Raw genomic sequence first — 17228 nt, forward strand, 5'->3', positions numbered from 1 at the left:
TGGACCTGACTGCTGCATTTGACACAGTGGATCACACTATCCTCCTAGAGCACCTCCACACCACCATTGGACTATCAGACTCTGCACTCAAGTGGTTTCAGTCCTACCTTTCAGGCAGAACTGAATATGTCTCACTGGGAAGATGCAAGTCCAGACTGCTCCCTGTCTCCTGTGGTGTTCCGCAAGGGTCGGTCCTCGGACCCATCCTCTTCATTATTTACATGCTCCCCCTCGGTCGTGTCATCAGCAGACATAGGATGTCTTTCCACTGTTATGCCACGATACACAGCTCTACATCAAAGCTGCCCCAAGCCCCTCTGCAGCCATGTCATGTCTCACTGCCTGTCTTGGGGAGATAAAGGCGTGGATGAGCAACAACTTTCTCCTGTTAAACAGAAGCAAAACCGAAGCCCTCCTTGTTGGCACTCCACACCAGGTTCAGTCATCCTCCATAACTCATCTCACCTTCGACGGTCAGGTCATCCCCCTCTCCTCCACAGTCACTAATCTGGGAGTTAGGTTTGACCCACACCTGACCTTTAATGACCATATAAAACACCTGTGCAAAACCTTGTTTTATCATCTCAAAAACATCTCCAAACTCCGCCCCACTTTAACCCTGTCAGATGCAGAGAAGCTCGTCCACGCCTTTGTCTCCTCAAGACTGGACTACTGTAACTCACTCTTCACTGGGATCACTGCCAAGAACATCCAGAAGCTCCAATACATTCAAAACAGCGCTGCCAGGATCCTGATGAGAGTTCAGAAGTATGAGCACATAACACCCATTCTGCACTCACTACACTGGCTCCCTGTCTCATTCCGGATTGACTACAAAGTCCTACTACTCACACATAAATGCATAAATGGACACGCACCTCCCTACCTACAAGAACTCATCCCCAAAACTTCACCCGCACCCTCAGATCTTCAAACAACTCGCTCCTCCGGGTCCCCAACACCAAGCTCCGCACCATGGGCGACCGGGCCTTTGGCTCGGCAGCTCCACGCCTATGGAACAGTCTCCCTGACCACCTAAGGGCAACACAGACACTGGTCTCTTTTAAAACTGGCCTAAAAACCTTTCTATTTAGGAAGGCGTTTCTGACCTAAATCACTATCCGTTATTTCTTTTGTGTTTCTGTTCATTCAGTGTTTTTTTTATGCCTACTAGTTCTTCTATTATAGTTTGTTTTAACTATGTTTTAACTATGTTTTAACTATGTTTTTTTTTTTACTATGTACTGGCTCTGTGGCACTCTGAGATTTTTTTTAATGAAAAGTGCGTTACAAATAAAATGCATTATTATTATTATTATTATTAATTCATGATTAATTCAGGTAGTTACTCGTCATTAGTAAAGTATTTTGCGTGACCTCATCTAAAGTGAGGATCTATGCCTTACAAAGCATTTATTAATGACATTGAAAGGCCATCAGTGCCTCAAAACCCACAAAAGTCTCAGTTATCTTCTCAACAGAAAAGTCAAATAGACAAAACACAAAGTGATCAAGAACATATCAATATTTATGACAAGATGCAAACAATGTACTCGTAAATACATGACGGTGGGCCGGCAACCTGGATCACCTGGCCAACGTCCATAAGTGGACACCGGGATGCCTGCACCTCCACACTCCTGCCCCGATGCTGGCCTTTTTAACATGGTGTCGTGGAAAAGAAGTTCAGACCGGGCCTACTCGAACTCTATTCTTATTCTATACTTAATACCTGGTGTCCTGATCTTTGAAGAATGCACTGGAATCAGACAGAGTTCAATACGATAGAGTTTATTCTTCAAGCAATGAACACAACCCGAGTCATTCTCTGGAAAGCTTTGATCCTTACTTAGGCAAACAGGCTGTATGTTGACCCATTGAGACCACACTATATTCACACTAGTTCTCAATATGTGGATGTCATATATGTGAGTTTCAAACATTTAGATATATTCAAACAAATAGATATAGTAGATGGTGCTATTATGACAAATCAAACTCCAACAATGACAGCTAGAAGCAGTGACAACAACCCACCACAGTAATCTGACTAAGATACTAAAATAGAGTTCAACAAATAATCTCTTGCAGGTGGAGAAAGAAAAGGCCCCTGTGTTCCAGAACATCACAGACAGCACCAGAGCACAGAACCCCCACCCATACTTTTTACAATTTAGAAAGGCAAAGCTTGATTCTTGCAGAATTGTGTCAATATTTAAACATATATAATTTTCCAGCTGAAAGGCAGACTGTTCTTGACTTTCTGTTCTCTGAAAAATGATCAGTGTGATAAAATAATATATATTCCATCCTAAAGCAGTGTTAGGATTTAGCAGGTGTCACAAAGTCACACAGTCAGACGCTTTGTATCACATGCAAATAAGATTTAAAAAAGACACACGACTTGTATAAAGACAATAGTAAACATACTCACAAATGTTTGTTGTAAAGACAAGCAAATGAAGTAGATGAGGTCATTTGGGTCTGTTTGTTTGTTTCCAGTATATCTCAAAAACAACAGACTTTAATGACATTTGGTGAAATGTTTGACCATTTTTCTATGGGACAGCACCACCATGTGGCCATTTATAAAGTACTTTATATTTCGTATGTAAACTCCTGAAGCATGAGGTCTAAAATCAAACGGGATTCTTTGGTAAATAATAATTCTTCCCAAACAGAGTTTCTGTCATTTTATATGGTGAATTTTGTACAGCATTTTGTGTACCACTTTTTGACAACAGAGTCATCCTTAATAAGCATTCATCAAATGCCGGTAATGACTCATTTACTTTTTCTAAACACTATAGGTGAATGAGGTGGAAAAGAAGAACTAATAGAAATGAGGCATTATCTTATTAAATATGTGCTTGCATACATTTCCAGAACAGATATCTGAATTCTGGTTGAAGCCAGGCTCAAAATTATTGTTTCCTTTTGTTGACATATTAGAGTCACGGTCTTTTTTTACAAAGGGAATTTGAGATTTAAACTTGTATCACTTTATATATCAGAAAATACCATCAACAGTCATAAAAAAAGACTGATTTTAGGAGTAAAATGTTCTATAAATCAGGCTATGGATGATATATGAACAACACCCCCTCTGTAAAAAAGTTCAGATTTCTGACTCACATCTGAGAATTTTTTTTTGGAGAAAACAACCCTTGGAGATATGTTCGTGAAATTCAATACATTTGAAGACAATACAGGTGAAAAGTGAAAAAAATATATAACTAATAGATGTCACCATGAAACTTCCAGTTGATTACTTAAGAAGACACATGTTTGTTTGTTTTCACGTCAAAGAAAGATGGGGCTGCGGGGCGTCGCAAAACAATATTAATATTAATTATGTGTTTACATTTATAATTGCAGTTGACTGACAACTTTTGCTGATGGCGTATAAGAAATTGAGAAACTCAAGACTCTTTACTAACGACTTAACATTTCTAACATCAGACATGATGACTTTTTTATAATGAGAGAAACACAAGCATTTTTAAGCTACCATATAGTTCATATTAACCCTTCATAAAGGGTGACTTATAGAAACATTAAAAGTAAGCAAAGGTGTCTGCTGGCAAACTAAAATAAAAAATATGATTTAAAAAAAAAAATGACGAGAAAATTTCATTCAAAGTTACACAAACTCAACAGGATCTCTAATATGAATGCATCTGTTTCATGTGAATTCCTGTGGACACAAACAAGACTGATCTGATGACTGCAGACAATGATGGAATTTAATGAATAATCAGTGCAAAGGCTTACAGGTACACAGTAACAGAGCAAATTATTTAGGGAGCTTGGTTGGACGGTCTCTGCTTTCAGATCTCCATTAACTTGCTTGTGGAGAAACTGGTGGTGGGGAACAGAGATGGGGAGGGGCGTTCTCCGTTTGGAGGAAGAGCAGGAGTTGGTGGTGAATGTGGAGGAGGAATAAGCATCTCTGGAACACGGCTCTTGTCGTAGAAGGATTTGTCCTGGCGGCCCCGATCAGCTCCTGGTAGATATGGACGTGTGAAGTCCAACAGAGTCTGGAGAAAACCACAAAGAACACGTGTTGTATTAAAACACCATGCATCACCAAATCTACATTGAAAACTAAATAGAAAAATCAGTATTTAGATTCAGAACATAACTAGACTTTGTAACATTTGAGGTCTTTCCTTTCATTAAGAATTTCCACTTAAGATATTGTTCAAAATATGTCCAATTACTCAGATAAATAAAATTAATTCTTTCACTTCATGACTTCTGCAGGCTTGATCATTTCAAACATAGATTCAAAAAGCATATAAATACATTGCTAGACACTGAGACACTAATCCATCATACTGCTATACATCAGCCTCATCAACATTACCTTGAGTTCAGACTATTGGGAGGAAGAAGAGCTCTCTCTGGTTGATGGAGTTCAGCATCACAGTCAGTCAGCGAATGGAAATACTTCTGAGACACCTGTCAGAATGTGAACAGAAAGACAGCTGCACTTTATCAGTCCAGAGATGTGATTAATTCACAGCTATGTTTCATCTTGACCTGAGCTGCGGACAGATTCTCCCGAGCTAGTTCTCCAGCTGTGTAAAGCCTGTGTCGAAAACTGTTAATGTACTCAATCAAGTTTTTAGGAGGCTCTGCTTCTTTCCAGTTACCAGACAATGTAGGTAAGGGACCGCATACGGTGTGCGCAAACAGCAGTTCATTTGGGCTAAACCCAGTGCTCTCTTGTGTTACCTCTCTAGCTGCAAGCATTAACCAGGACACACCGTCTTCCCAGTCTCATACCAACTCAATGCAGAAAGCGTGCAGGAGGGACTTTAAAGTTTGATGGAAGCTATGAAGGTAAATCAAAATCCACGAGCACAAATGAGATCTATAGTACGTGCGTATCACTCCACTAAACGCCACTAAACACTACATCTCAGAGGTAAATATTTGTCTGACAGCTTTTGTTAACTTCTCAGACTGTAGAGGCTGTAACAAAGTAGTAATGGCGTTTTGTAAATAAATTGGAGTCCCAGAGATTGATTTAAATTCACTCCGCCATTCTATTACATACAATGTGGGTTTTATGTTCAAACCTCTTGTGAAAAACAACTCAAAGAAACTCTTTGATCTTCATCGATTAAAACACAATGTGATCATATTTAATCATGCTGTTGTGTTTACAGAAGTGAGCAGATATAATGTAGTTAATATCAGCAGCAATTTTGACCCAGTCAAGGATCTGGAGCCACGGTTAGGAACCACTGTTCGTATATTAACTGTTTGCCAAGTGCATATAAATATATATTTATGTGGAAATGTGCATTGTATCCTTTGTTCTTTTTATGTGTCCCTGTGACTGCTCCAGCCCAGTAGGTGTCGCTAATGTGCCCGTTCGCTAGCCTGCTAACCAGAAGAACACACTTCCGGGATAAACAAGGACATGTGTGTTAAATAACTATCCTCGTTAATGTCGTTTTCTGTCGCTCTCCTTTAACTCCGTTGGGTCAGTCACTCAAATACATGAATACTATTAGAAGTGTTATTGAAACAGACACCGTTAGTTAGCGTCCCTCGACTTTATTTATGGCTGCCTCGGGTCATGTCTCCAAAGTCCGGTCTTTGTACAAGAGGATTCTGGTCCTGCATCGGTTCCTGCCGATAGATTTAAGAGCCCTCGGCGACCAGTATGTGAAAGACGAGTTCAGAAGACACAAAGGTGCTGCAGCTGAGGAGGCGAAGGGCTTCATGGCAGAGTGGGAGGTAAAACCATTGCATCTCATACGGCACCAACCAAACCCCGTTCATTAATCTCTCAATCTAAAAACAGGGTTCCATGATTGCTGCTGGGGGAACCCTCAGACCTCACTCACAACATGCCCTCCGTCTTACAATTCATTTATTCCAACAGAGTGTACAGCTTCATTAGGTCTGAAATCAGATATAATAATAGATATAGATATGTGGACTGAGCTATTAAAGTGCTGCTTTGTTGATTTATCCCGAATTAACCACAATACATTCATTTTTTTAAATGTAGCAAAACTAAAACTCAAACTGAACTCAGTTTCCTGTGTCCGGTAACGTTGCAGATTGCGTAGTTATTTCCAGGAAATGTCATCTACATTCATAGGATATTATGGACTTGTAAAATAAAGCATTATTGTTTTGTTTCCCAAAATAGAAGTCTACATGCTGTTTCAAAGCACGCTGTTGAGAATAGTTCTGAAATGTTGTGGTGGAGAAATAATGAATGAAATATTATTTTTAAGCCTGAAAGGGGTCATATTGAGTCTGGCAAAACGTGAATCAGCCTGTAGGACCCACCGTGAGGCATCAGTTGTAGAATGTTAAAGAACCAGATTTCCCTGTAAAATGACTACGGACATGACCTCAGTGTTGTAAATGCTGTCTGCACCCAAGGTCCTCTTTGACTTGACCTGTCCTCAGTAATGTCGTCTCTGCTGGCCGATGCATTGCCGTGTGATGTCAGTCCGTCACCACATGATGGCAGAGCAGTGTCAGGAACCAGGAGGCCAACATGGAGGGACAGTTGGAGGTGATAGTAGACTGAGTATTTATGGTTGGCTCATAGTTCTAACTCACACCGTCACAATGTAAATATTGTAAGTATTGAACACGTGTTATTGTTGGACCCAGGGGACTTTATTATTTGGAATCACAAGACAGTCAGTGAAGGTCTGTGGGAAAGTTAAACTCTGTTTTTCACACTGTGAGACTCACAGCTGTCACTGCCGGCTAAACAGAATGTAGTGCCGAGCCCACCCCGGTATGGAATCATATATACATTATTATATAAAATGTATTCCATACACCATCTGATCATGTTGGCCAATCTATCCGACTATGGGAACAGGGAAATGTTGAGCTTGAAGGTTCATTATTGTTGGAAATGGTAGTTTGACAAAACAAATCTTAGTACGAGGCCCTTTGATTTGGTATTTTTCAGTCTCATTAGAATATCATGATTTGATTGGTTGAAGTATTGTATACACAATCAACACTCACTTCATAATTGACCAATATATTAAAATAAGTTGTATAACAAACATTGTTCTTGTATCAGCAGATATGCATCTTCTTCACCAGTATACCAGTGGTCTAGTCTAGTAGTGTGTGTTGCCTTGTGTTTGTTTTGGAATAATTATGATAATAAAACAAAAATTATCCAAATTGTGTTTCCTTCCGGAGAAATATAGCTACAGTAAGGCTGCACAATTAATCGAATATTAATAATAAAATGAACATGAGCGATTGTGATTTTGATGTTTGTGCTGCGTGGTCCGTTCATTGTAAACTCCGCTGCTGATGCCCATGGATGAGTTAAGAGGCCTGGACACAGCGGTGAAGGCTGGGACACGTTCGTTGCGATGAAAGTGGCTCATGAAGCAAAAAAGGTTTAACTTCCAAGTCTTTCGCATCAGTGGGCCCGTAGAGCAAGCACCCTGGCGCCTCCCAGCCCTCGGTCCAGTCTTGTTCTCGGCCTCATCCACATGAAGGAGGAAGGGAAATAATTCTGGCTTCAACTTTTAGTGCATTTTATAACTTTTAGGACATAATGATTTAAATAAGGGCTAGTTAATTGTTCATACTGGGAAGTTGATTCACCTCACAAAAAAGAATCCGTCGAGTTACAGATGTCTCTAAGTCTATGGTGAAAAGTCTTTTTTGGGGTGCCATGACATCATGTGACGGACCCTAAATTGTAATTGCACCATTTGTCCTCTAGGCTTGGTCATGGTGCTGTGCTTGCACCCTACAGCATCAGCCTGTGAAAAAGGTCCCTGAACGTTGCAGCTGTAGTCCAGAGTAGAGTAATATACTGAATACTTGGTTTGCCATCTGCTCTGTTTTATTACAGAGTCAAATGCACTGAAGATGAAGAACCTTATTTTAAGTCATATTTTGATGCAAAGACTTGCAAATTAGCAGGAATTTAGCACAAAAATATCCATTTTAATTTTATTATTTTCATTGCATATGATTTTATTTTAGTATATTAATTAACGCAGGCCTAATGTGATCTGATGCTAAAGTCTGGGAGAAACCTCAGTGGAGTTGGAGTTAGACCTGGATTCATGTGCTGATGGGGGATCAGTATATTTGCAATTTGTCCTCTAGTTCCCAAAATAATCACGAGATTGCGCCAGGTCTTTTTTTATGTCACTACGGGGGAGAGCTAATGTTTTCTAGCACAATTATGCACTGCTGGGGGATGGTAAATCACCCATCTGCAGCCAATTTATCTAATGAAGTAGATGGTGATTGCAGATGGATTCCTGAGAGCTCCTTCTGTCATTGCCATAGCTGTGAAGCCACCGGGGAGGAAGTCACTTTCATTATGCCTCACTGTATCAGTATGCATTGTTGTCAAACCCAGAAGCCATTTGCATTGGTTCCAATTAGGGGACGAGTGGCTTTTGTCATATTTACACTCTTCTTTGGCTGTATGTCAAATGGAAACATTTCTAGGCAAAACTTAGTTTGAGTAATTGAATAATTGAATAATTGTCCACGATAAGTTGGTGAGAAAAACACCTGAGCTGCACTGTTGGCCCCATGTGGACACACAAAGAGCAGAACATGATGCTGACATCGCCCTAGCCAATGAGGACTTCTGGATTTCATCTTCAGTTCGCTGCCACTGTTTGTACGTGAGCGTAATGAACTGGCAGTCAAGCGATGGATGAATCAAGTAGCATATCAGAAAATAAATAATAATGTTTTAAACACAAACAAATACTTCCACCCCGTCGCATCCGTCTGGCCCCCACCTTCCACCGCCTTCTTTTCCAGGAATAGCGGCTGGGTTCAACAGCTGCTGTGGTTCTCTCCTGATGCTGTATTCAATTTCATTTTTTAAAATCCAAAGCTTGCATTGAGGTTCTCGGATGAATCTTTGAACGTCTGTGGTGCTGTCATGCTAGACTGCCCCATCAATAAAGGAGCGTGCGGGAGAAAGAACGCAGTGAAAGTCATGTTTGAAAGGCTAAACGCAAATATGGATTGAATCTGAATATCTTGTTGTATTCCCCTATGTAAATCAGTCACTGCGATATGTGTTATGTTTATTCATGCAAACATCCAACACCCATAGGTGCAACAACACTATCGTTGGTCCTTGTTGCAAACGCAACACAGGCGACCCTTCCGCCAACTTTTCCCTTAACCCGTGTCCTGCGCTCCCTTTGGCTGTGGCTCCCCGACAGATCCAGATATTTAGCATGCTAGATATCTCTAACCGCATTAAATAATAGCTAATAACACCAGAGCTCATTCACTCTTCTGTCATTGTCAAGTCCAGAGGCCAGGATGGACATTCGTTTTGTTTAATTTAGATGCAAATAAAATAATTTCATTTAGCAGGATGCCCATTAGCTTCAACAAGCTAATGGGCATCCCCACAATCACACGGTGTGTGATTGTGGGGTCCAATCACACACCGTATTAGTAAACAACACACATGTAATTCCCACACGCCTTTCCCATTTGCACCAATTGCTGTATTTGATAGCTGCCGAGAACACACCACATTGTGTTATGTAATGAGTATAGCAAAGCCCGAATAACACAAACTCTGCCCTGACTGTCTCCCTAGTCCTGTTCTCCTCTCCGTCCATTCTGTCAAACGGAGGTGAATTGTCTCTGTATCTCGGCTTCCTCAGAAAAATACAGACGAGTCGGAACAGACGCGGAGCAAGACTCAATGAGATTACAAGCACTGAGTGTTCAGCGTGTAATCCATTTATTTCAGAGGCACCCATGGGAGTTCTCCGCTAGTAATAAATCTGCTCCGTTGGGACGAACAAGCGTTCCCCAAAGAGACGGAGAGAAATGTGTTTGTAGGAAGCAAAGGAAAAAATGAGGGAGTATTGTAAAGAGGAAACGAAGAGATATTGACATGATTGCAGAAAAACACCTGCTGTGACAGTTTGACTTACTGTGTTCTATTTCTTTCATCTGTATTATTTAGTTAGGGGTGCCTGCCAGGTCTCTTTAGGGTGCTCAGTCAGTTTTTGTTTCATTTGTAGTTTTCCTTTTTTTAATGGTTTTATCAAATCTAATAAGGATAGCACACCAATCTAATGTACACCGTACACATCGATACTCAACCCAACAACAATACAAAACCAAAATATTCTTATGTTTCACAAAAACACCCCAAATCCCGAAGTTCACAAAAAAATAATAATCCCACTCAAATTTTGACTCTGGGTTTTCTTTGACACTGTTTTTAGTCAATTCCGTTAGCCAAAGAGGAAAATTCAGTTTTGTTCGCCATGGAGTCCACACTGTCACTAACTTTACTCCCTGAATAAATATTATCACAGTTTTATTTTTTTTTTAAAAAGTGATTGTGGACAGAAGGGTCTACAATATGTGTTTGAAGGATCTCTCCAGGAAGTCAAACTGAATCAGCTGTGAAAACGTTGAAGATAGAAGCTAAAGTGTAAGCTCTTGGTCCAGCCTCGTTCTCATTCACATGAATGGGGGAAGTAAAATGTACTAATAGCTGAATGCAGAGTTACTTTCAACTCTGGATTCAGCTATTTTACAGCTTGTTGGACCTAATTTAGATAATTACTATTCATGTGTCGTTGATGGTGATTCACATCAAAAAAAGTCATCTGCTGAGTTACAGGCGTCTGTTTTCAAATTGAAGTCTATGGGGAAAAAGTACTTTTGGGCCCCATGGCATCAAGTGATGGACCCGCTAATTCCACTGTTCAGCAACTTTGTAATTATCTTCCTGGGGGCATGGTATACATTTAGTATACCTTTGGTAGCTAGCGTAGCATATACATGCTAACGCTTGGTAATGATGTGCCGACAGACTACCAATGTTAGGACCGGCTGAGTGATACAAGTAAACGTGAAACATTGGGGCTTAGCTGGCTGTTGGAGGGGAGCCTCTACCAGGAATGTGTTTGATGGAAACCAAGCCTCACATTGATTTCCATTTGCGGGCCCAATTTAAACATAATTGGTGGCGCCGGCACGTGAGTGTATTGATCAGGCTGCTGATTAAACAATTATGAGCACATCGGGCCCTGCGCAATGAGGGGACTGAAGTGTGGGTGAGATGTATTTCTGCACCCTCTGTTTAAGCTTTACATATCAATAGAAAAAAAGCCAAATTGTAGGCCGAAACGTGAGGTGACAACATCGCCTACCTGTTGTGTGGAGACCATGGACAGCACTGTTTATGTCACTGTGCAGAGTGCTGAAGGTGGGGATTGACAGCGTTCTTAGACTTAAATGAGTGTGTGGTTCAAACCAAAGAACAGAATGACCCTTTAAAACAAACACTGGCCTGACATGACTGTGAGTGTGACGGCTGCATGACTCAGGTGACATTCCCAGAAAAGACTTTTTAGGATTCATCAGATTTGCTTTTAATAAAACCAAAGTGATGATGTCACCAGAAGCCTTCACGCAGACCCCTGCTAATGTTACGGATCCATTCATTTACTCACCTAGACTTTCCTAGTTAAGGCCTTGAATGATACAGTCATAAAGGACAAGCATGAGTGTGTCAAACTGTTGGCGTGTTCCTTTAAGCTGCCTCGGGGAGGATATTTCCTCTTTGGCAAATGTTCAACATAATTACATTATGTGCAGGAAGAAGCCTCTCAGATGAACGGCTTCTTATCGCTCAGCAGTGAATGTGTTCTGAACGCCCAAGATGCTCTCTGGAGGGGCAAACATCAGACATTCACTGTGTGCTCTCTGTTCAAACGACAGACCGCTATTCAGAAGTGAAAGAGATGGAGGCGGGTCGTGGTTCTGCTCGGGATGATTCATACGCAGCGCCGACAGCTTTGGCTCGTCGCACACAGGCTATTAGGCTAACTAGCCGGTTCACCCCGTAAGGAGAGGACATCTATGTGTACAGATCGGCCACGAGCGATGTCAATACTGTAAATTAGAGAACATAACCTTGAGTTTACTATATATTAATAAACATGAATCTTTTTCCCATTCAAGGAGGACTAATTGTGATGGACTAGTGGAGAATTAGAAATGTGCTGTTATTTCTCGCTGGAGGATCTATGACACTGTCACTATCGGAGCTCTGTCACTGAGCCACATCAGTCAGAGTCAACCATCACTTTGCTTTTATTCTAAGAACATCTGTCTGATCTTACAGAGACAACTTCAGTTAGAGGTTTAGTGTAAAGCCAGACATTATGGGGTCCTGTACTTGTAATAATTGTGGTCACATTTTTATATTTTTGGCTCTGGTTATTTTAATGTTTATGTTTTCAAGATAAGGAATATGCTTGAATTTGAATATACTCCCTCAGAAATGCTTGACATCCAACATAACCTGGTGTTTCACCTACACAATCACTCACGTAAACCATTGTATCATATCATGATCGCAACATACAATCAAAGTTAATAGGAGCTATTCATCAATTCATGATCAAAGCATGAAAACATAATCCAAGCTAAAGTGGAATTAATGTCAAAAACACACCGGTCGATGCACCTGAATGCATCAGTTTGATGTTCAACAGCATTCATTTGGGAGTTAGCCCCCCACTACACTGCACAAATAGGACATGTAGACAAACAGACTGGCTGGAGTTATGCCATGTATGTGAGCTGTCATCTCTACAGAGCTGCTCCATAAGGAAAGGACGCAATGTGTTGAACATGTTAAAAGTACTCACGCGATGACGTGTCATGTACGGCTGAAGTTTTCCTTCTCTTGTCAACAAATGCCATAAAAAGACCAAAACCAACAATGTGATAGTCAGTCTGTCAACACTTTAGACTTCCCTAACCTGTCTGTCCCACTCAAGTCCATTGGTCCATCGTTTCATTTAAAAAAAAATGCTCAGTAATATAAACCTTACACAAATAAGTGTTTTGGGGACTACTTCCAGCAGCGGATTAATCCACATTTGGTACTCTAGTGCAGGGTTTCTGAAACGTGTTGTCTGGGGACCCACTTTTTTAGAAATGACAAACCATCGCGACCCAATTCTCAGTCGGCCTCGTCTATCAATCATGAGAAGAGTGAATGGACGTTCCTGACCATCTTTACTGCACCTTCTCTATCACCTTATAGTATCTTGAATAAGTAAAGCAGCCATTTAGAAGATGCATATTATATATATTTGTTTAATGCATGCGTTTTATGAAAACATGCATACATACATGTTACATACATGTCCTTCTCTGTTGCTGCTTCTAAGCTCTGGAACAACCTTCCCCTTCATGTTAGGTTTGTCATCCACCTTACCTTAGAAACCTATTTCTTTTCCCTGGCCTATCACCTTTGATCTTAACTTGGCACTTTTGTGTGATTCGTGTCAGTTTGTCTTGATTTTAACGTCACTTACTTTTATTAATCCAGTCTTTTCGATTGAATGACTGCTTATCTATGTGCAGCACTTTGGGCAACCTTTGTTGTATTCTAAAATGTGCTATACCAATACATTTTGATTGATTGATTGATATAGTAGAATGCATAATATTATACTGCAATGGCCGTAAGATAAAAAATAATAATAATTGGGGTTTCAATTGGGACATTTTTGTCCTTAAGGGTCTAAGTCTCAGTATTTCGGCTACACAGTTTATTATAGACTTATTATATGAGCTACGGTTGAAATATGTTTGTATGTTTAAAAACTCCCACTTGCCATTTAGACTAACACGGAAGACCAGGTGCTAAACACTGCTGCTATTCCTCTCTGTGCCCCCCCCCCCTCCTCCAGAACTACAAGGCCACCATGCAGACTCAGGTACTGGAGTCAGCGGGGGAACAAAACAGCTCGGTCAAGTTCGGAGCCAACCTGCCGGAGGGGAAACTGGGCAGCTTCCAGGAAGACCAGATAGGCCAACTGTACGAACTCATGCTGGAGTCCACCAAATCCACCAGACAGTTTGACATCCAGGAGGACAGCAAGTGAAGCAGCAGGGCACAGAAACGGGCCCGGGACAGCAACAAAACAAAAACCAGATGGTTCTATGATGGATTCAGATCATTAATATATTACCTCTGAATGCTTCAGATGAGAAGTGGTACTCAAAGGCCGAGTAGAGGCATTTAAGAATATTTGATTATATTAAAGTCCTGTGTAATAGCTCCGTCTTCCTGTGCTTGTCTGTAAAAGCGGTGCCTCGTGCTCCTCCACGGGTGCATTAAGGTGGCACTAATTAGTTTCCTTTGTTATTTTATTTTTTTTGCATGAATATAAATGTGTTTGTTTCTCGTGAAGGAAAGGCACCGAGACGCGAATGCACCCAGAGCTCACATAAGCGATGCTTCTTTCAGCCTCAGTGCCGTTGTTGGGGTGAAGCCCTCTTTATCCATGTGGAAATATGAGCACATGAATCCATGAGCTGTGTGTGTTGAGGGGGGGATGTTAGCGCTGTGATAAAAGCCAACATGGTAGCTGACGCACCGAGTTCAGACATCACAATGATGCAATGAGTCTTTGTCCTGCATCTGTTCCAAATATAAGGCTGCTCTGAACCTTCTTCTCTCTTCTCATAGACACTGTTTTGGTTGTCAATTCAAATATCTGGAGAAGAACTCATGTTTGATATTTAGAAAGGCCTGACCATTTATTGGTCTCTCACTTAACTTCACATTTTGGAACCCCCACCTCTTTTATAATGCTCTCGTACAGCCAGGCGGCAACCTCTGCTTCTGACAAGTGAAGCCAGTATGGAAGTTTCTCTCTGGATGCAAAAATAAGTCTGGTTGTATAGAAGTCTATGAGAAAATGACTCTACTTCTCTCTTGATTTATTACCTCAGTAAACATTGTAAACATGAGTTTATGTTCTCAATCTCTAGTTTCAAGTCTTCTTCAATACAGCATGATGTTCATTTAGTACATTATGGTCCATTTAGAGTCAAATAGACCATAAAGCAGAGTATGCTTTAGGGCGGGGCTACACACTGATTGACAGGTCGCTATCAGAGCTATATACGGTGTCTCTAAGTCACTCCTCCTCAGTCCAAATATGGTCACTTCTGCTCACTGCTTGCAAAAAGCCAAGATAGTGACGGCCAAAAACACAAAACTTGAGACTTCAAACCGTTGCGTCACGATGAATACGTCCACTTCAGTCTAAGCCATGGACGATGGATGTCAGTCAGAGTGGGGGGGGCTGAGAGAAAGTCTATGTAATGACGTCATATATTAAATGCTGCTAAATGACGTTCATGCTTTTATGCTTCTTTTTGAAGGGCCAGAATCATTTATATTTATTAGTTATTAACATTTATTTAACACTTCGGATCGGGGTTCTTTCCCGAGAAAGGTTGAAGGTTTTTTACTTAAAACTATTCAATAATTTTTTAATTTATTATAACTACATAAACATCGAACAAAAAGTTCGGAAATTAGTGTTTGGTAGATTATTTCTCTGTTGTAACAATGCTTCTTGGCAATAAATGTTATACCGTTGGAAAGCCTTTTTATTTCCCTTTTAAATGGTGCCCCATTTGTAAGGAACATGCATTTGTGGGATGAGCAGCACAGCTGAGTATGTGGGTTGCGCCCATGAAAAATTTGCCAAATCTTCTCTGTCGATGCCAAACAGCTTATTCTGCTGTTGCTATTGTTAGGTTCATGGAACCTCTAGACTGTGTGGAAACCGCATGTAATCCAGCCTCTTACACAAAGAGAACCGGTTTCAATTATAAACAAAGCATTTAATACCTCTCATGCTAAAACAATTGCATAGTGGAGTACATCATTTACAGTTACACCGAATATGACCTGCTCACCCCAAAAGTCGTTACCACCCACCCAGTGGTACAGGAGCAAGAGGCCGGACTTTCTTTCTTCCCCGCCTTACATAGTTCAAAAAACATCCCCTCGTGTCCGTAGTTCCTATTGGCTAAATCCAGCTGGCTCCTCCTCCTCGCAGGACCCTCGCACGGGTATGACCTGTAATTGCCTGTCTAGAAATCTATCTGTCCCTTACTCCCAACATACTATTCTTTACAGTTTAAAACATTCAATGACTGTATTTTATGGCTTAACACTTCTATGGTAAACATTCTATATAAAGATAAGGATTTGCAACTTTTGGCAAAAACCTTCACAAGTTTCACAAGCAAATATAAAGGTGCTACTAAGATACACTTCTAAAACTACAAATCCTAAAACACTTCTACAATTATGAATCTTCTAATTATGTATTCCAAGACACTTCTAATTATGATTTCTTAATTATGAATTATTAAACACTATTATAATTTCTTAAAGCACAGTTCTAAACCCAAATTTCCTACAACTCCCCCCTACTCCGCTGTTCACAGCGGATTAAATAATACCCTGGAAACACAACCCCCTCAAGCAATCAGAGGATGAGTTCCCCTATCTAAACAATAGCAAACAACAATTCAAGTATTTTTTTCTTTCATCCCTATCTGATCACCCTACGCTTGCCTCTCTACACACAATAACAGTCGATTCCGGTTGAAGTCCTCTGGTGTCCAGGTGGTGGGGCTGTAGATGATGGAGGTGGGAATGGTCCTGCATCGAGTCCAGGCTCCATCCTGAGGGCTAGAGAAAAATTTCTGAGAAGCCTTGTCTGCTCTTTCTTACACTTGACAAAATTACATTTCTTAATTATTGCACCCTGAAATCCCATTATAACCCAATAAAACAAAAACAATCCTCAAAATAATCAAACAAAACAATCAGTCTATTTTCCAAATTTCCAGTATCTCACCGGATGTGTTTAGAAGTCCATCTGGGCCTAATCAGGTCCTTCAGGATCTCAGTGAAGATGTTCAGGAGCTGCTTGTGAAGTCCTGCTATGGCATCGATGGTGGCCTCAACTAAACAGTGGCCATCAGAAGTTCAAATTCTTCCTCATCGTCGACACATAACTGATTGCCCCTCCTACCAGTCGGTGACTGGATTATCGACACCAGAGTCCTCTGCTAGCTCTTGGCTGAGCGTCGTCAATCCGGCCAGCGCCTTGGTCACCGATCCATCAGAAACTGTGTTATTTGGAACGAAAGTACCACAGGCGGATCCAAACTCCGCCCCTCTCAGCTAAAATCATATCTAATGCTATTCTGCAAGGTCATTAAACTAGTCTTCGCTAGCTGTGCATGCAGTCCTGATATGGCGTCCCTGGTGAAGTTTACAAAACGCTGTTGATTATAGTAAATGTAATTGATCCAATTGACATTTTTATTGAATGACACCCTTCGAGAGAAAACAGATT

At 40.8% G+C, this 17228-nt stretch overlaps 1 protein-coding gene across 1 annotated transcript; it reads left to right on the top strand.

Annotated features, from left to right (window-relative positions):
• Positions 1-5425: 5425 nt before the first annotated feature.
• sdhaf3 (succinate dehydrogenase complex assembly factor 3) lies at positions 5426-15447 on the top strand. The gene is made up of 2 exons (XM_076105770.1): positions 5426-5754; positions 13746-15447. Exons 1-2 carry the CDS (start codon positions 5578-5580, stop codon positions 13938-13940), a joined length of 372 nt encoding a protein of 123 aa, XP_075961885.1. The 5' UTR covers positions 5426-5577; the 3' UTR covers positions 13941-15447.
• Positions 15448-17228: the final 1781 nt, after the last annotated feature.

This window comes from Anarhichas minor, unplaced genomic scaffold (assembly GCF_050575085.1).
Source record: "Anarhichas minor isolate MPS153535 unplaced genomic scaffold, ASM5057508v1 ptg000033l, whole genome shotgun sequence".
NCBI lineage: Eukaryota > Metazoa > Chordata > Actinopteri > Perciformes > Anarhichadidae > Anarhichas > Anarhichas minor.